The following is a 21,274-nucleotide window of genomic DNA, read 5'->3' on the forward strand; positions in this document are numbered from 1 at the left end:
TGGTAGCATAAGCTTGGTGCTTTAGTGAACCACAGATACACGTGCGCTTTGGCATATATACACATGACAGATAATTCACACTGGTAATTCACAGGTAATTTTTCAATCCCCTCCACTTCAGGAAAGGAGATAAAATGGGAATTTGATCTCATAAGAGGTAGGTCTGAAACTCTGCAACATATTCTTGCCCTTGGCACAGAAACAACTTGTATATAATCATTTTATGTTTTTCTGAAGTGTGATTAATAACATTACTACAAAATTTGAATGAAAGAAATTATGATAAAGCAACCACTTCTTATAGGTGCTTTGTTTTAACCTTCATCACATGAAGCATTCTAGCTAGCTTGAAAATGTCAGTTTGTAAATATAGCCAGTGTATTCAAATGTCCATTTCGTTGGGTTCAGTGTCAACATATCTTACTTGGTAGGGGGTCAACCAAGTATTGAGTGCTCTCCAACATGAATAGAAGCTTAAGACAATTATTTTGAAATATTCATGTAGATCAAGTAAATGGTTTATTTGCTTGAATTATCTGAATGCTCTCAATCTTTCTCAAATTTTGTTTTTGATGTTTAAGATTCAGATAGCACAGCATAAGGACAAAAAAAGCAAAAGAAAGGACATTAGGCCATGATGACATGGTAATAAAGAGTAATGGTTATAAAGTAGTAGTTTCTCAAGGCTAGAATCAAATCTGTTTAAAGGACAGCTTGACAAACTTTTGCAACTCAGGTTGTTAGTAGAAGAACCCCCAAGCTCCATCCTGCCTATCTTGGAATGTTCCTGTGATGGACAAACTTTAGATTATCTTATGTAGAGATAAATAAACTGTTTGCATATCATATTAGCCATTAACTTTACTTTGCTTACACAGGTGCAAATGTATGTGATAACCAGAACTGTTTTTTATTCAAACAGTTGTCCCATTGGTAGAGGGTGTAGCAACTCTATCCTGGGTTTACTCTGAAAAAAGAGCAATTTAGTTAATCATGAGCCTAGAGTTCTTAAACAGATGATTTCATTGATCACTGCTGGTTTTAATAAGCTTATAAATATAAAAACAGTGACTAATCTGTTTTCTCCAAAGATATAGTATTCTGAGAGCTAAATAAAAACGGGTTGGCATTCTTTGTTTGTGGCATGAATTCCTATATAAGCCCAGGTGTGAATTCATTATTGAAAGACAAAGTGTTAGTACAGGGAGAAATATTGCTTTCTTATTTGTTTACTTTTTTAAAAAGTTTTAATTCCTTTCCATTATAACATTGCTATTTTCACCCTGTACTTTGTATGTTTTAAAATGATTTCTATATTGCATTCATTTCTACGGGTTAATTGTCATAAAGTTATCTTTATGTTCAAATTCTAGATTTAATCATCAAAGAATAATTTTAATTAAAAATAATGGACATGCAATTTGAGAATTTGCTTCGTAAGCCTTGCGGCTTCCCAGGTAAAGAATCTGTCTGCCAATGCGGGACACACGAGTTGGATCCTGGGTAAGGAAGATCCCTTGGAGGAGGAAATGGCAACTCACTCCTGTATTCTTGCCTGGGAAATCCCATGCACAGAGGAGCCTGATGGGCTACAGTCCACGGGGTTGCAAAGAGTTGGACACGACCTAGTGACTAAACAGTAATAATCACAGACCTTAGTCACATAGACTGAATTAGCAGCTTTAAGCCATATGGCTGCAGAATTTCAGATTAGAGCCATACTACTACTATTTTTCAAACCATACTACTTTTCCCCCTCATTATTGAACATCTGAACTTAAGAACTTCATTATAAAATATGTAAAATATAATTTTAAGGAAAATACTGTCTGATACCTAACATAAAGTATGCATTAATGTATAGCATAATGTCTAATGTACACTTTTCTTCTCATGAGTCTTTCATTCTTATTTAACTTCTTTTTCAACTTTGCTTCCTGACTCCAGAGATGCTGTTTTACTTTCTCCAGATAATACGAGGCAAACTTCCACTAGGAAAGGCTATGGGTGTGTGAGAGAGGGGCAGAGAGGAGACACAGTGGGGATTAAGTGCTTCTCAAACAGCTTGTCCATGACCCTCCTTATCATTAACCCCACCTTTATCCTCTAGTCTAGAAATGCCTATGTTATCAGTTCCCTCGCCTTTTCAAGATTCTGGGTTGAGTCTTCAGTTTTCTCCATTGCTGCTTTGGATTTTAACTTTCTCAGGTTTCCTAAATCAGTTACCACTCCTTTGCTCTCTAGCTTCCAAACTTTTAAGATTATATCCTTCCCAGAAAAAAAAAATTTAAAAATAACATCTGAACCAAAAAAGTAATGTGTTTGAATATAGTCATATCTTTGATCGCATTGTTTTCTATTTTCTTGGAATTGCTCCTTGAACGAATTTGTGTTTTGGTGCAGGGGTTCCAGTTTCCATCTCAAATGGCCCGAGGGGTGGGGCAGCTGTTCTGTCTTGTGTCACTAGTTCAAAACCCCAGACTGGTCAGGGTCAGAAATAACCAGAGAAGTGTAGGAGAATCCCAGAGCAGTACAACACAGGCCCTGGTTTCCATCTGGGACAATAGGAGGGTCCTTGCTCCCAGCCCAGAGGCAGCAGCTGCAGTCGGGTAGACATGGCTTTGTGACAACGGGGTGAGACCAAGGGCCTGAGACCGTCCCCACCTCCCCAGCCTGCTGGTTCCCATGGTTTATACTTGGAGAGGACGGTTTCGTAACGTCTTCTTTGTCCCCAAGGACGAGCTTGGGAAGTAGGTAAGACATGCACGTCAGGGGGCATTGCTGTGGCACCACCATGGTGAAGGGCAAGGTGCCTGAGCTGAGCCAGGGGCCAGATGGGGTTCGTGTCTGAGAGGCAAAGAAACCATGACTCCACAGAAAGCTGAGCAGAGACTTTTGGAGGTGGTGGTAAAGCTGGGCTTGTTGCCTGGTTCCAACTATGTTGAGAAAACAGCACAAGTGGAACCATGGATTTTCAGCAGAGAATACAAGCAGGACCCCAGGAGAGCAGCAGCCTCTTTCCTCCCCAGAGGGTCCCCTGAATGTCTCCTCTTGGAGGTGCCATCTTTAGAAGGAGAAGATGGTGGTGGTGAGCTTTGAGAATAAAGAACTAGCTTTGATGGAGTCTGAATATTTATCTGAGAGACATTTAAAATGAAAGAGACTATTTCAAAGCAACAGAAACTGTTTTAATCTGAGACTGTATCACCTTTAACTAGCAAATTTAAAACTTCCCCTCCAATCAGCAGAAACTGTGGGCTCATAAGAAAGAGCAAATGAGTTATAAAAAATTAAAGAAACCAAAAAAAAAAAAAAAATTAAAGAAACCATATTTTTTTCCTGAAAATATCCGAGTTGTCACTCACGTACAACCTGAGTTGTACACGGCAAGTTAGGACTGGGTTCCCTCATTGGAATGTTGATTTTATCTGAATTCAGCAAGTGCCACTTCATTAGGTATTTTTAAAATATTTTATGTATTTATTATGTTATGTTGCATTCAGCAGTATGACTGAATATGAAACTAGAGAGATCTAGAGAATTTCTCCCTGACATGCACTGTAATTGTTGAAACAGATAACAGACACTGCAGGTTTTGTTAGAATACAAGATTGTCATTTGGTATTTACTAGAATTGCAAAATCAGCTGGTTAAGGAAAGACAATTGGACTCCCCAAATATCTTGATGTTTACATGTTTGATGGTCATAATAATATAAATGTAAACTGTGGAGAATGACAAGAAAACATTATTGCTTTAAATGCCATTAAGTTATTGCTAAGCTCCCCCCCAAACAGTTGAATGCATGTTTGTGTTACAGCAGGCAGGTACCTCCCATTCTTTCTCCTAAAAATACAGTAAGTGTCTAAAATCTTGGTTCTAGATTTGGCGTCAGCACTTTGCTATAAATCTGCCCCAAAGCCATTAATACCAGCCTGTGTGGGTGCGCGTGGGTGTGTGCGAGCTCGTTCTGCCAGGACTTAAGCTTTGGGATAAAGGGTGACTGTGTCATAGCCCTCCGGGGGCCTCATGCGGGCCCGGGCGTGAGTTTCACAGTACAGCTCCCCCTCCACGAAGAAGTAGCCCTTCTGTTTGAGGTTGAGGTTACAGTCGGCGCACACGAAGCACTCCGGATGCCGGTATTTGTCCCGCGCTTTCACAACCGCACCACTGGTGGGGAAAAAGGAGACCCTCGTGAACACACAAACACACACATAGAGCCAAAAACATGACCCAAAGGGAGACAACACTATAGATAAGGCAGGTGTTTCACATTCAGGAAAGAACAGCTATAAAACTGGGTGCAGCTGTGAAACTGATGCAGTTGCCAGGGAGAGCCAAGACAACAATAAATCTTCATGGCTTTCTCTCCGTTGTTCACGTGTCAATGTTTTTCAGATTTTTTTTTTCAAACAAATTTTCTTTTCTTTTTTTTTTTTTTTAGAGAAATGATAGGATCTTACTTCATGATCTCTCCCCATTGTTTCTTTGGAAGCAGGAGAGATGATACAGATAATCCTCTGCAAAGGAATTGGATTGTGACCAAGGTTGTTGTCTATACAACAAAAGTCCCTCTGCTTAAACTGTCTAGCTTGGTGGTCCAGCGTCCACTCTATGGAACACAGAACAGATCAAAGGGCAGAGATGGAATTTTCATGGGTGGGTACACTTGCATTTCGACAGTAAACTGTTAAAACAGTGTACTCCAACTTTGGAGCAACAGTTGTTGGATTGGCCAAAAAAAATCCTTTCGGGTTTGTCCATTGCAGTGTATGGAAAAGCCCAAACAAACTTCTTGGCCACCCCAATGCTTTAGGTAACATCACGACCTGTCCTGTGTTACGAGGTCCTCTCTGCCCCCAGCCCCCTGTCCTGCTAGTTTCTCTGTCTCCCAGCCCCCTCTGTGCTATAAGCAGGCTTATCTCCTTCCCCCACCCTCCTGGGATGCCTCCTGGGTGACTCGACTGATAGCTCCTCAGTGTGAGAGCTAGTGACAGGGGAACAGAAAAAGGGGATGGAAGACATGCTCCCACGGGCCAGGAGGTGGAGGGACTGAAATGATCTGGTTCACCTGAAGATCTGAAACTAGCAAGGATGGCTATTTACACCTAAAGCCCCTTAAAATGGAAGCTGACTTTGTGTCTAAAAAATCATATTTCAGTATTTGTGCAACTTTAAGAAATCGACTAAGGATAATGTGTTTTCATGAACAACTGGATGACCCCCATATTTGTTTTCCTGGGTTTATACAGAAAAGGAAGAATTCAAAGACTATGCATCAACAAAGGGAGGGCTTTGTGAAGTGACGTCATGATTCTCGGAAATGACTTTTAGGATATACTTCTGGGGCAGTTTCCTTTCATGAACATATACCTGAAATTATAAGTCAGGATTTCCACCTCACATTCTATGCTAATTTGGGGGTACACCTAAAGGATTTCTGGTCAGACTGCCCTAAATGTTGTGGACATTTATATTTCAGTTCGCTGAATAGAAATTTGTTTTTTGTAAAACTTCAAGTCTCTTTTAGAGGAAATAGGGAACTGACGCCAAGACTGGTGGTGAATTTGGGGTTGAAAATGAAACTTACACGATGCCACTCCCGCATTTGTCACAGAATGGCATCTTCTGCGTGCCGCCAGCACCGCCGTGGACTTTTGTAACTGGAGCTCTCACACTCCGAGTTCCAGCAGGACGGTCATCTGAAATACAAAGTGCTTCCATTTATGGCCAGGGAGCAGCTGGCTACGGTTTATACTTCGCTTCTATTTTAAGGTGTGCACTTTAACCTGAGGAATTCTTAGCCTTCACCCACAATATCATTTGGAAAGAACCAGGATTCGTTCAAGCATAATTTATTCTGAAATGGGACCTTACAAAACGAAATTAGTTAAAAAACTGTTGTTGTTGTAGGGAGCTGTTACAAAATGCCCAAAGGAACAGAGAACATTTTGCATCTTTCCTTTTTAAATTTTGGGCTCCAAAATCACTGCAGATGGTGACTGCAGCCATGAAATTAAAAAACGCTTACTCCTTGTAAGGAAAGTTATGACCAACTAGATAGCATATTCAAAAGCAGAGACATTACTTTGCCAACAAAGGTCCGTCTAGTCAAGGCTATGGTTTTTCCTGTGGTCATGTATGGATGTGAGAGTTGGACTGTGAAGAAGGCTGAGCACCGAAGAATTGATGCTTTTGAACTGTGGTGTTGGAGAAGACTCTTGAGAGTCCCTTGGACTGCAAGGAGATCCAACCAGTCCATTCTGAAGGGGATCAGCCCTGGGATTTCTTTGGAGGGAATGATGCTAAAGCTGAAACTCCAGTACTTTGGCCACCTCATGCGAAGAGCTGACTCATTGGAAAAGACTCTGATGCTGGGAGGGATTGGGGGCAGGAGGAGAAGGGGATGACAGAAGATGAGATGGCTGGATGGCATCACTGACTCGATGGACATGAGTCTGAGTGAACTCCGGGAGTTGGTGATGGACAGGGAGGCCTGGCGTGCTGCAACTCATGGGGTCGCAAAGAGTCGGACACGACTGAGTGACCGAACTGAACTGAACTGATACATAGCATAAAATGGACCATCTTCGCCATTTTAAGTGTGTAATTCAGTAGCATTAAGTATGGTCACAATTTTGTGCAACCATCACTGATACCTATTTCTAGAACATTTTCATCATCTAAAACAGAAACTCTGTAACCAGGAAACATTAACTCTGTATTTCACTCTCCTTCCAGACCCTGGTGACCTCTATTATACTTTCTGTTGCTATGACTGGACTATTCTAAGGTCCTCATATAAATGGAATCATGCAATATCTGTCTCTATGTCCCTGGTTTATTTCATTTAGCAGAATGTTTTCAAGGTTCATCCATGTTGCAGCATATATCAGAATTTTCATTCCCTTTTAAGGCTGAATAATAGTGTACTTTATGGATATATACCACATGATGTTTTTCCATTCATGTGTAAATAGACATTTGGGTTGTTCCCAACTTTTGGCTGTTGTGAATAATGCTTCTGTGGATGCTGGTGCATAAGTATTGGTTTGAGTCCCTGCTTTCAGTTCTTCTGAGTATACATCTAGGAATGGAATTGCAGGATCCCATGGTAATTCTCCTGTTTCACTTTTTGAGGAACCACCATACTGTTTTTCCCAGCGGCTGCACCATTTCACATTCCCCATCAGCAGTGCACAAGGGTCCCTATTTCTCCACATCCTCACCAACACTTAGTTTCCATTTGTTTGATAATGGCTATACTAATGGGGCATTTTGCATTTCTGTGCAACTTCTGAAGGACAGTATATATCTTTTGGACATGGAAAACCATTGGTAAGAGCATAAACTCTGAAGACCCCAGGAGTGGGCTGGAGACCCAACTCTGTTTCTTACTGGCTGTGTGGCTTTGTGCAAACCCACCCTCTCTATGCCTCATTTTCTCTTTTGTTAAATAGGGGAAATAACAGCTCCTACCTCACTGAGTTATTGTGGGGATTAAATGATCACATGTGAAAAGCAGCTCAGCACAGGATTTGGGACTGTGCTGTTCATTCCAGTGTTGTCTAAAAATTTGATGATTATGATAGCCTGGATATGGGGGAGGCTGAGAAATCTTGCAGTATTTTATGATCAATAAGCTGAACTAGCCCTTGACTACTGAGATAAGATTTATCTTTGATGCTCTTTTACCATCAAGTTGGTGGCTCCTTAAATATGCTCTGGATGTTCTCCTCCTAAACCAGGCAACACCAAATCCTTTTACAGCAAAGAGTCATTTGATGACTGATGAAAATCAATTTTTAGACTCTCATTCCCATTATGCTTGCTGCCCTCCCCTCCCCTGACCCTTGCAATAACCTCTGTCAACAACGTCTCAGCAGACATTCACGGACTGCTCACCAGCGCCATCGTTCACTAGTTCCTGGAGCACCCTGAAGGAGCCCGACTGGCGAGGCTGGGTAGGTTCATTGCGATTGTCGTGGAGCATCCGGTACACATCCGACTCGGGGGGCACGGAGGCCGTAGGTTCACTGAAACAACATGCCGCGGGAAGCCGCGTCAGGAGCGTGCGTATGCGCAGGAAGACACAAGATATCAATAAGCAGTGACTGCTGTATTTACAGCATCTCCCCAACAGAGATTCCGTATTCTCAAGTTAATCTCTATTACAGTTAAGTATAATGTGAATTCACACGGGTTGCCTTAAAAAATATCATTGATTAACCTGGGGTCACTTCAGCACTTCTCCATGTGCAAGAATCCTTTTGGAGGGCAACTGAAACGTTGTTAGGAAATAGTAATTTAAAAAACAATGCGTGCGTCTGATGGATATATAATTATAATATGAACAAAATTAACCTTTTAGAAATAAAAGACCACATACATGTGATAGAAAGTGCATGAGTGAGCCCAGTTTATCTCAGTCATAAAGATGTTAATAAAATTCAGATTCATTTTTGATATTAAACCAAAAGTGTATGGTTTAGTTTTGTTAACTCTTGAATCAAGGTAACATTTTGCCTGTAAATCGAAGAATTCAACTTCCCAGTGTTTGAAAGCGCATAATATAGTGTCTTTCACACAGAAGTCAGTTGTATAGGCTACTAAATAGCTACATTATAATTCATTTACAAAAATGATAGATGATTTATTTTAATAAACTTTCTACAAATATATTCATGTTGAACAATAAAAAAATGCCACAATAAAAATACATGTCAGGCACTGTAATATTTTACTATTTTGTCATTTAATTGCATTATCTAGAAAAGGTAGTTGCTATTTGCACAAATTTTTATTACCTATATCATATTTGGAAATAATCATCTTACCTATCTGAAGCTCCTTGCAAATGGCTTTGAAATACATTATGCTATTATTATCTTATCCCAAGGACTATCTTTGGGATATTGTTACATAACACTTGTAAGCATTATAATACTTTATAATGGTTCTATAATATTGAAAGAAGTAATAAGGTTTTATCTTCTAATAAATCTTTTTAATTGAAAAGTACTTTGAACAAATATGCATAATAAAGAAAAAATTAGTCAAAATAGAGACCAATGGAAATTAGATATCTATATTAGTAGCCTGAGATATTCACTTACAAACCCTTACTCATGGCAAAAACAGTAAATGGAAAAATAATTAACTCTTCCACAAGATGCCATTAGAAGAGACAAAAGATATCATTTCTTTTAAAACTTCTCTGAACCTCCCATCCCTTCCCCAGTTTTTGATACCCAAAGAAGAAACACAGTATCCCAGATTATAAATCACTTTTGAGAAGTACTGTACCAGACATTTGCAAAGTACATTGTAGTTTTTCAAAAGACATGTACATTTCGTCCTGCCATGATTTCATTTTATTGCTGTCACATAAAACTCTGCTTGCTTAATTTCTCAAATCACCATTATCACAAGGCCTAAAGCTTTCTTTCGATTAAGACAATGCTACAAGATAACAGTAAAGTCGACATTGCCCATGTGTTTAGTTAATATGCCCACGGTTCAGAAAGGCTCTTATTACCTCATCAAGGGTGTTTCCCCTAGAGCTGTTGAAACCTGACCCTGAAGTGTTTCCATAATATTGTCATCTGAGTACAATTGCATGGGTGTATTAAACTGAGCGTGTACAATCTTCACACCAGGAAGTTCCATTTCCAAGGGAATGTTAGGGGCCATCTTAGCAGCAACTTTCAAGTCACCTGGGCAAATAGTACTAAGAGTACTGACAGAAGAAGGGGTGCTACGCCCACTGCCGCCATCAACACCGGACGGAGTGCTGCATCCACTGTGTTAATGACCACGTCACACACAAGACGACACGGGAACCAGAAAATCCAGACAGGGGAACACAGAGAACAAGTACAGAGAGGTTAAAAGTAAGAGGTGAATTAAATCAAATGGAAAAGAAATGTTTATTTCTGGCTAGAATTTGTTTTAGAAAGGGAACACTTAAAAATTCACGATTGAAAAAAGTTTCACAGAATTAAGATACCGGTGATACTGCATTTCTTGGCTCTGCTGTACTATAAAATATGCTCTGCTAGGTGAAACCTTCATGGGAAAAGAGTTGTGTATAAAGGAAGTGGCACAGGGGAATTGCATTAGCTGGAATCCTTTTACATTTCTGAGCTGCAGTATTTAAAATATTAATGAATGATCCTACACAAATAATAATATGAATATGCAGTGTGAAGATCCAATCAAATATTTAGGCTAAACATTGCAAAATAAGTATTTTCAGAAATATAGTTGGGCTTAATTCAAAGTAATTGGCAACTTGAAGTTATCTGGTAAAGATTCCGTTTTACGACATTTTATAAATATTTGTTACTATTTTAACTTTTTCTATTTAGTTCTCTAATTTTGTGAAGACTACACTTTAAGAAATTGGTGACTTAATATAGGTCCTAGAAATAGCCAATAAATGCTTGTCACCTTGAAATTAATAATTAGAGAGCAAATAAAGTGATCTCAGACTCTTTGGATGCAACTTAGGGCTAAGATATGTATATATATTTCTTTAATACATAGCTATTTCTTGCAAAATTTTGAAAGCACATATATATTTTCATGCATATTTTTCATTTCCTTTTAAAGTCAAGTCAAAGGAACTTACTAAAACATCAGAAAGGCCAGTCATGCAATTTTAAGAACAACTACAGAAACTTCATATACTTATGAATAGAATTCTCTACAGATATGAGGTTAGTTATAACTGACATGCTGATGACTAAAAGTCATTTTTATACATGCATTTTAAATGCAGCATGACAAATGCATTTTTTTGAGAAATGGAATATATTGTTTTTTTTTTTTTTTAAAGCATAGTCATTTAAGACAAAGCCAAAGGAAACATTAGTATTGATGTCAGCTTCTATCATGTCTGCAAGTTAGTGTTGCTGTAAACTCAAGGCAGAGAACAGTTTATATGGCGTGTTTATCTCAGTCAGTGTTCCCTTAGGGCTCAAGTATGGCCCCTGCCTGCATTTACTCTTCAGGGCTATTAATGTCAACCTCAGGCCCTTTTAGAGAGCAAAAACTCCAAACCCAATATATTGAAGATTGATTTTGTTGGCTTCATCAGTGTTGCAGCCTGGTTAGTCTGGGCAACCCTTGTCACTAAATAAGTTACAAAAAATTTTTTTGTGTTGTGTTATCCAATTTGACCTGCACAGACTAAATGAAGCAGGTTAATATGAACGTGATCCTTCACTTCCTGGCTGTTGAGAACCTGTTTGAAACTCAGTCAATAAATTGGTTGATCACACACACAAATATCAAGTGGTTTATTCACCATTTTCATAGGCTTAACACTATACTGGTTGCTGAAATTGACTTCAGTTGATAAAAGAGTAGAAATGAAATTTCAGTTAGAGTGCAATTCAGTCAGGATCATATTGATTTGACCTCAGTATAATGAAGTTTATTAAATTGTAATTTACGGGTTTGAGACACTGAATTTCAGTATTGGGAGACTGGAGCTTAAAATAGTGAACCTTTTCCACAAGCATTTTATAACTACTCTGACCTTACTGTGTCCCAGGCATGGTGTTAGATAGTGGAGATGTAAACTATGGTTAACTCGGAACTTACAGATAGAACTTATTTTATAGTTGTAATTAATATTATTTTTCCCCTCTTATTAGTGTTCTTATATACATGCATGTCTGTGTATATAATTTTGTTTAAGCAGAGATTGTGTCTTCTATTTCCTAGTTTCTTAATCATTCTATTTAAGGGCTCATGTCTATCTATTCACATAGAAAATAAAACCTAAGCAAATGACAATTATCTTTTTTATACATTTCTGGAACGATTTTAAACGAGCTCTTGAACTGATGCTTAAAAAATAGTGTTCATGGACTCCAGTTACTGTGGAGATGATCATGGGTCAGCATGACCTATGCCTGTGACTTGGAAAGGTAGATACTGCTGAAATTTCATGACATTGAGCTATTGACTTGGCAACCTGTAAGGCTGATGATACACTCAATTACTATCATACAACTGGATAGATCATTAGACACAGAACTCATTTCCCTGCTGTGTATATGGACTTTTGGGGACATGCTTCTGGATGCAGCTTGTCCAAAAACCACTAACTGGATTGTATTTTATCACTTGGATCTATAAAATGCCTTGCTGAACTTTTAATGTTAGTTTTGGCTTTAAACATTTACATATTTTCATATTAAAATACTTTTCTTTTAATATGGGTCAGTTACGATGAAACCATGAAAAGAACCCTAAAGGCAATGGCACCCAACTCCAGTACTCTTGCCTGGAAAATTCCATGGATGGAGGAGCCTGGTAGGCTGCAGTCCATGGGGTCTCTAAGAGTTGGACACGACTGAGTGACTTCACTCTCACTTTTCACTTTCCTGCACTGGAGAAGGAAATGGCAACCCACTCCAGTGTTCTTGCCTGGAGAATCCCAGGGATGGGGGAGCCTTGTGGGCTGCTGTCTATGGGGTCACACAGAGTCGGACACGACTGAAGTGACTTAGCAGCAGCAGCAACTAGTATTAAGACCCAGGGAGATGACTATATTGGTATCTCCAACTTACATCTGATTCAAAAGTTGTTTATTAATGGTGTAGTTATTGCTTGATAAGTAGCCACTCAAAATTCCACCTTGATGAAGAATTATTTGGCAAGAACAAGAAATTCGGAAGCTAGAGCAAATAGTGAGGGGCCACAGGAAGACAGGGAGGATAATAGAAGCAATTTTAGAATTTTTTAAGGTTTGTTTACTGGTACCTGTTTTTTAAGCAAATCCTTTCATATCTGGTTTTCCTCTCCCCTCTTCCAAACTTAGCTAGATTGAAAGGCACCTTACAATAAAAAAATTATGAGTAGCTTGTCATTGTCACCATGTTTGAATTAAATGAAAATATTAAAGAAGGGCATTATGTACCTGAATCTCTGACTTACCCTGAATTTTGCTATTAAATGTAATTGGTCTTTAGCAGAAGCAAGATCTGTGTTACTCTAATGTATCATTTTACTCAAGCCTCATGGAGTTCTATAGCTCATGTTAGTGAGCTTACATTTATGTTAACCTCAAAAGAACGCAAGTATATCTGTTTTACTATGCTTCTTTAGGAAGATGTATGTATATATATTTATTCAATAGTAAAAGAGCATTTTAACTTCTAACCCAGTTTTTTTTTTTTTTTATGCTATTGAGAGTGGGGTTGGAAAACTGTTGAATGTGGGGAAATAGAGAAGGATGTAGAGGAGAATGAAATATGAAGGAGGAAAAAACTAAAAGAAGCCAAAAAGGATTGTTCAAAGTTGCCAGTATGCAGGAGGAATAACAGCTCCTGATTCTTCTTGCTAATCAGGAAGTCTAATTAGGCACTCTCGAGATTTTGTTCCTTTATCTAATGAACATTTGCTGAGCATTTACTGTCCTAGCCTCATTTCTTGGTAGTGGAGATACAATATGTTTATATTCTAGTGGGGTCAGATGTCTTTAGTAGTCATTGCCTTATTATTAATAGCATCTTTCTCCAGCTCTTTTACTTCATTTCCTCTTTCTGAGTCTGATATCACAAAATTGGCTTACTTTGAGGTCATTTTCTGGCCCTGAGTCTAGCTCATGGAAAGGTCTGCACATGGAAATCATATATCAAGTGATGACTGACCATCTATGGCAAGCAGCATAAACTCAGATGTCTCCAGGGGCCACGAGGGTCACACATATATGAAAATGGGCCAGGTGTCATACGCTTGGGAGTTAAGGGTATTTTGCCAAGATGGAGAGTAGATGTTCCATCTTAAGGCACTGACCTAAATTCTGTATTTTTAAACAACGGGAGGGTTAAATAAAACATTGTGAATTGACTCCACCTACAGACAAGCAATTGGGACACCTGATGTAGATCATTGTTCACTGATCTGTTAGGGTTGATCCAGCCTAACCCCCACTTCCTTCCTCTGGGCTGGTTGATGGAGCTGAGGTCAGAGGACTTCAGGTTTCCTGAAGTCACTGTTTCCTGATGTGGCAATACAGGAGGCTCATTTCTTTCCTCGTAAGTTGGAATTTAGTCTCTAGAGAAGATTTGTAAAGGATCGTCTGACGATGATCTGTCTCTCTGACAGACAAGAAGAGATCTTGCTCATTATTATTCCAGTCTATGCACAGTTATCCATGAGGGGTTACCCAGTAAATTTCCCTCCCTACCAACTCTCTCTTTATACTTATTTTCCCCAAGTGGAAACATTCCAAGTGGCCCCTCTTCCTTTGCAAGTATCCATGTGTATGTGTGTGTGTATGTATGTGTGTTAGTCTCTCAGTGTGTCCAACTCTGCGGAACCACGGACTGTGGCCTGCCAGGCTCCTCTGTCCATGGAATTCTCCAGGCAAGAATATTGGAGTGGGTGGCCATTCCCTTCTCCAGGGGTCTTCCCAACCCAGGGGATTGATCCCAGATCTCCTGCATTGCAGGCAGGTTCTTTACTATCTGAGCCACCAGGGAAGCCACACAAGTATCCATGTGTGAAAGTCGCTCAGTTGTGTCCGACTCTCTGTGACCCCATAGACTGAAGCCCACCAGGCTCCTCTGTTCATGGAATTCTCCAGGCCAGAATACTGGAGTGGGTAGCCATTTCCTCCTCCAGGGGATCTTCCCAACTCAGGAGTTGAATCCAGGTCTCCTGCATTGCAGGCGGATTCATTACCATCTGAGCCATCAGGGAAGACCAAGAATAGTGTGGGGTGGGTAGCTTATCCCTTCTCCAGGGGATTTCCCGACCCTGGGACTGAACCCAGGTCTCCTGCATTGCAAGCAGGTTCTTTACCAGCTGAGCCACCAGGGAAGCCACACAAGTATCCATAAGAATGCAAATTTATTTTTATGTAAGAGCTAGAATGAGTGGGATTACCCAGCAGGCTCTGATGACACAGTGAGAACTAGGTGCTGAGATGGGATGAATGGACTCCGTCAAACACAGAAAGCTGCACCAGCCTTTCCACCTTTGCCTCACCTGCTTCCTTACTCGAGACTGGGGGCTGGTTTTCATGTTTGTTCCTGCTGACTGGGCCATCCTGCCCTGGGACAGGGTATGTCTGCTAACTTCAAAGGTCACTGTGTTCTGGATGGGATTCTCAGAGCAGCCGGGGTATCAGTTATAAATACACACAGCGATTGCATAATATTTCACAGCTCTATAATCTTGTCAATATTTACTCTCAGAAATGGAGGTGAGTTGGCTGCTAGTCTCTGCTAGGTGAATTTGTTTCTTTTGCTTTTGCAGTAAGCTTCAAAAAAGAGAAAAGTCACTCCAAACACCTAAGAGTTATGTATCTTGGTGATTAGTAGGATTTATTAAGGAGGCATGCACTCCACACTTCACCATCTTAAAGCTTATGACCTGCTTCGGCCTGGGATTATGAAAGGTTTGGGCCGAACGTTGTGCTTGTGTTCAAAGTAGTTCACATCCTGTAAAAACAAAGCGTTAGAGAGCCCCTCAGTGGAGGATTAATAGATATATATATTTTAGATAAAATTAAATGCACAATTGTTCAGAAAGGATTATTTATCACCAGATATTGACATGAGTAAGAAGGGTGATGATGGAGCCACAGCGATTTCTTCCTCTCAACCATCTATTCACTAAACGTTCAGGAACTGGCAGACTGGACCCTAGAACCATGTTCTAGATGCTTGTCTTTAAAAGAAAAATCTGATCCGTGCCTTCAGGAAAGTAAAAATCAAACAGCAAGAGCTGGACTTTCGAAAGGAAAAGCAGCCTTACTGTCACCATTGAGAGCATGGCAGCCAGAAACCAAGTGGAATACTTACTTTTGAGGTGAACTAGGGATGAGCCCCCGCAGCTGCCCGTGAAGTGCATCTTGTATATTGCTGGTTGAATAGAGCCCAATGGGTGAGTTATAGGAAGCGCTCACTACCTGTCTTTTGTCATCAATGTTTGCTGCTGCAACAAAAGGCTGGGCCCTTCTGTTGTGTGCGGCACCAATGGGTTTGAACTCCTGTACAATGGCAGACAAAATACACAAAAGCCACAGAATGCACAACAAAGCCGTTAGCGCGCAAACCAACAGCATCGCTCTTGTTAATCAAGGCTTCTTTATCCACTACGAGATTAATGGCAGGGTTAAAGGAGGACTACATTTGCCATGAACTTCATATGTGTTGTGAACATCACCATATGTTAAGGTGCAAAGGAACTGATATTATTTGAAGTATAAAATAATGCAAATATTGTACCTGTCTGCTCGCTTCTGACTTCATCTAAGAAAGTCTCATAGGATTCATTTCAATCCAGAAATTTTGTGTCAAAAATAAGATTTTTGGCTTAGAAAAATGATTCTATGTAACACTGTCTTAAGTAGAACTTAGATAAAATTTCTCTTAACATTTCCCCCATTTTAGGAAATGGGAGACTAAATCAATCAGAAGGGAGTGAACATTTATGAATAACTGTCCTGCATCATTGTAACTAATCAAGTCTTTTTTTCCTGTTTTTTCTTAATTCCTACAACAAACAACATTCTTAATTTGCATTGAGATATAACCTTAAATGTTGAAAAAATAATAGAAACTAAAGGACTTCCATTATGAAAGAGGAAAAACATTTACAGAAAACCCTCCCTTTTTATTGTGCTGATTCCATGTTGTGGGTTCAAGTTTACTCTAGTTGCAGAAAGACTTCAGTCAGCAATTCAGAGACAGTGAATGTAGGTGATTTACGGAAGCATTTTCACTTTATTGCTCAGGGAAAAAGAACAAACTTCAATCCAAAACTCTGAGTTTGAAACATGCCTGAATGATCTGAAACTCTGTTATTATCTTTCAATGTAGGAATCAAATTTTCCAATTTTTATACAGATGGATAATTTTGTCAAGTCACTAAACTTTTTCTTCTTCTAAGCAACAGAAGAAAACCAAAAACCAATGCTAAAAGACACACAACTGATTCTCTTTCAAACTTTCTCATTTGGCAGAATTAGTTAAGATCCGTCTTTACATTATGGCACCCCACTCCAGTACTCTTGCCTGGAAAATCCCATGGACGGAGGAGGCTGGTAGGCTGCAGTCCATGGGGTCGCTAAGAGTCAGACACGACTAGGCGACTTCACTTTCACTTTTCACTTTCATGCATTGGAGAAGGAAATGGCAACCCACTCCAGTGTTCTTGCCTGGAGAATTCCAGGGACGGGGGAGCCTGGTGGGCTGCCATCTATGGGGTCACACAGAGTCGGACACGACTGAAGTGACTTAGCATAGCATAGCATTACATTATTTTCACTCACACATTCACATTAACCTCCTTTACTTTTGTGACGTCACCGACAGTGTTTCACAGAGATCTCAAATAGTACAAACATTTATGATTACTTGAAATGTTAATGGAGACTATTTTGATTTAAAAACTAAAAACATCGAGTAATATTCTTATTTGTGTCATTTTCCCCTTGTGATTATAGACGAGTAAGGTGTGGGAGTGTGCTTTTTAGAAAAAAGCTTGTGTTCCTTTCTTAGGGGTGGAGCCACAGTTTTGCGTGGATTTCGGGGAAGGCCGACAACTTACATCAGGGACCCAACCAGAACAATGCTTCTTCTTGGTTCTCCTGAGCAGGCAGTCATCACATACACTTCCTGTTCCCCCACTTGGGCCTGTTGGAAAAAGCCCACTTACAAAGTAGCTGCTGCTGCTGCTGCATCGCTTCAGTCGTGTCCGATCGGTGCGACCCCAGAGACGGCATCCCACCAGGCTCCGCCGTCCCTGGGATTCTCCAGGCAAGAACACTGGAGTGGGTTGCCATTTCCTTCTCCAATGCATGAAAGTGAAAAGTGAAAGTGAAGTCGCTCAGTTGTGCCCGACTCTTAGCGACCCCATGGACTGCAGCCTCCCAGGCTCCTCCATCCATGGGATTTTCCAGGCAAGAGTACTGGAGTGGGGTGCCATTGATGACAAGACAAATGGGGTGCAGCTTCAAACACTAGCCCTAACAGAGTCTTTGACTCCAACTGCCCCAAGTCTCATGATACCTGAAAATCTGTAGTGTGGTGAATAAGAGCTTTTCTCTCAACTACTTTGGACAGCATAGTTTAACAGCCTCCTGAACTTGAAGGTCTGTGATTCTATAGTATGATTGACTTGACTCATATCTTATTGATTCAATCTCTAATCTCCAGAATAATGGGTCACTGCCTAGGAGTTGGTTGAGTGACAATGTAGTTGCTGATATTAGAGAGAAGCATGATTGAAACAATCAAATATGGCTTTAGAAGAGTGCTGAATCCCAGAACATGTGAAAACGTGTGCAAAGATTGATATAGTGGTACCATCTGATTGCTTTGACTGATTTAATAATGAATTTGGATTGGCTGTGTTTTATGATTAACCATTATGATTAATCATTATTATGGCATGAAAAAAAGTAAATGGGAAAGAAATAATTGTAAATAATGACAATAGACATGATTCAAGCCTTTGTTACTTTGGATATGAAAAAAGACAGAAGGCTATTTGCCTAATTTAGTTTTGGTGTATTATAAATCTCTCAGGTTAATTAAAAGAGCATATAAAGAAGTACTGAAGGACTCAAGCTTTGTGGAATTCAGCTTTTTTTTTTTTTAAGTGAGAATGATATGCCTGAGAGATCTTGGTATGTAATATTGATTTTATAAAAAATTAGGTAACATAATGTGGTGGCTTTATGAGGAAAAAAAAATCTCTGCCCTTATTTCTTAGTCTTAAAACGATAAATAAACATGGATGGCAACTGACCTATAAATGAGGCATCTTCTCTGAAAATATTTGTGCAATAATAGCCCCTAGTAGTACTTCAAAAAGCAGCACATAAGTTAATTAGCTCCAAGCTTTTCGTTGCTATTTTCGGTTTTGGTTATATATTGCAAATGTCACAAAAGTGTAATTTGTTAAAATGAAACAATAAAACCCTCTCTCTTTTTTACTCAGATCCTAAAAGGAAATGTTTCTAATACAGGCTTCAAACATTTGTATTCAGGCTTTGCAAAGCATTAGTTTATGGGCTGCTGGAGTTATTCCAAAAAAGCACAATGAAGTGTATGCACTAAAGGTAAACAAAAAATTTAAATATGGCACAGAGAGGCAACATTCTATCCAAGTCTTACATCACTATCGATGGTCAAACAGAATCAAAAGATAAGACCAATTAGAAGCTTGCTATTCTACTTTAATTCCTTTTTATATTTTCCTGGAAAATCATTAGTAATGGAAAAATACTGTAAAAATTTTATCTAGCAGTTAATATAGTCCAGCTCTTGTGTTTCTTCTACCCAGACAAAAGCATCTAAATGATTCTTATCTCTTAGGAATTCAATAAGTAATTATTGCGATTAATTAGATTCTTCAATATTTTAAATGGTAGGATATCATATTAAAGAATAATATTTTGAATTAATGAAATGCTAGAGCTGCCGGAGTGAAAGCTAAGTAACTTGACAGGGATCTGCTGACACTGGGAGAATGCAGCTCTTGACAGCAATCTCCCCAGGCCTTGAAATTACCTCAGAGATGTTGTCATTCAAAAAGAGTTCACCTTTCAGTCTCTTACTTGAATAAATATTTGGTCTGAGAACTGAGGCAATAACCAGCTTTGACACAACATGCCTGATACATGTGTGACAGTATGCAGAGCTGCTTATAAGAAAAAACGGTGGCAAAATTAGGAAACAAACTATAGCAAGTGCTCAGATCAAGGTACACTTAGTAAATAATTGTATTTTATCATGGTTGAAATTTATCAACAATCCCTGTCCCATCCTCATGCTCACCCTTTAAATGAAAAACAAAACTACTCATATTTTCACTTCAGTGATCCGTTTCAAGTGTTCTCCCATAAGTCAGTGGGGAGGAGTTTGGGGAAACGAGGATTTTATGAAACCTTGTTTTGGGCAGGCTGCCATCCAGTTATCAAAACACTGCAGAATAAAGTTATTTCATGAAAATATGACAACTTCAAGCCTACTTCTGTACCCTACTTGGCTGTGCAGATAGTATGTTTTTATTGTCAAGCCTTTTATGGAAAGGATGCAGATGCAGTCTTTTCTCACTTAGAAAACAGCATTTTTATTTCTGAAAAGCATCTTTCCTGTCTTGTGATAACTACATTATAATTTTGAATAGTTCAGCTAATATTAAACAAAGATGACAGTAATGCCTTATTGGAGAATGTAACCTTTGAAGAAGGACAAAGAACTCTAACACATACCTTTTATCCTTTTCTATATAGAAAAATGCACCCATCTGCTCATAGGCATGTTCAGGATTGTCTAGAAGGAGTTTATCCAATGGCCAGGGCTTGATCTAAACAACCTCTAAAGTTTATTTTAAGCCTAAGATTGGAGTCTAAATTCATAAAATAAAAATTTAGCTAATTTAGCTATTTAATAATAGCATGGAAAAATGAAAAAAACCTAGATGTTAAAATTTAGTATCATTTATTACTATAACTGTATAAGAAAAAGTCTCCAAAGCTTAAACCTATTCCTAGGGGGAAAAGCTGAAAAAAAATAATTTAACATTTTATTATTTGTGGCTGTACTTGCATGGTAGGGTGTCATGGTTTCCACCACCACCCCACCAGTGAATATATATTGCCTTTAAAATGAAAAATAGTGTTTTACTTCAATAGCAAAGGTCACATAACTTACAACAGAAGTTTGACTTGGGTTGAGAAACAAGAACTCAACTAGTATATCACTCAAACGCAACATTTTACCATTCATATACAATGCCATTTTAAAGACTTACTGGCATTTGTTTTTCAGACTGACACACCTTTATTGCTCAGAAGGGGTTGCTTTATTTGTAGAGTTCTCATTTGGGGAAAGAAAATATATCTGTTTGCAAGATATTTCTTTGCATAACTTTGTGTTAATTTTTTTAGAAAAAGAATACAACATAAGCACAGTTTGGCCGGTTCTTCAGTCTCAGTCTACAAGTTAATTCACTCTTTGATACTTATCCCTACATTTTGTTCCAGTTTGTGCCATGGAATTTTCAGATAGCAGAGGTTATGCTGAAATTTAGCTATATTTTGTAGGAAAGGTCTTTCCTGAAGTGCCAAGTTATGTGAGCTGGTCATGCAGAAATCTGGCTGAGGGTCATAAGGAGTAGGAATATTTTGGTCCTTTAGGGGAAGAACAGAAATGGTCCTTATCTCTGAGCTCTTCAAACAGCAGCCTCTTAGAGAGAGGGTGCAAGTAAGAAGTTAGTCATGACTCAGTCTAATGGA

The 21,274-nt window shown here is 39.1% G+C and overlaps 1 protein-coding gene across 3 annotated transcripts in view; it reads right to left on the bottom strand.

Moving 5' to 3' along the window:
* Positions 1 to 3,457: 3,457 nt before the first annotated feature.
* PDLIM3 (PDZ and LIM domain 3) overlaps positions 3,458 to 21,274 on the bottom strand; it is a 30,876-nt gene continuing 13,059 nt past the window's right edge. The window contains exons 4-8 of one of the 3 annotated variants that reach the window (XM_010835781.1): positions 15,397 to 15,464; positions 9,539 to 9,802; positions 7,906 to 8,036; positions 5,591 to 5,702; positions 3,458 to 4,170 (exon numbers count right to left, since the gene is read on the bottom strand). In XM_010835781.1, the coding sequence (XP_010834083.1) occupies positions 3,981 to 4,170; positions 5,591 to 5,702; positions 7,906 to 8,036; positions 9,539 to 9,802; positions 15,397 to 15,464 (765 nt within the window). In that variant the 3' untranslated portion in view covers positions 3,458 to 3,980. Of the gene's footprint in view, positions 4,171 to 5,590; positions 5,703 to 7,905; positions 8,037 to 9,538; positions 9,803 to 15,396; positions 15,465 to 15,827; positions 16,016 to 21,274 lie in introns of all 3 variants that reach the window. The other 2 variants (XM_010835783.1, XM_010835782.1) reach the window with 2 other exon arrangements.

This window comes from Bison bison, unplaced genomic scaffold (assembly GCF_000754665.1).
Source record: "Bison bison bison isolate TAMUID 2011002044 unplaced genomic scaffold, Bison_UMD1.0 scf7180017864050, whole genome shotgun sequence".
Taxonomy (NCBI): Eukaryota; Metazoa; Chordata; class Mammalia; order Artiodactyla; family Bovidae; genus Bison; species Bison bison.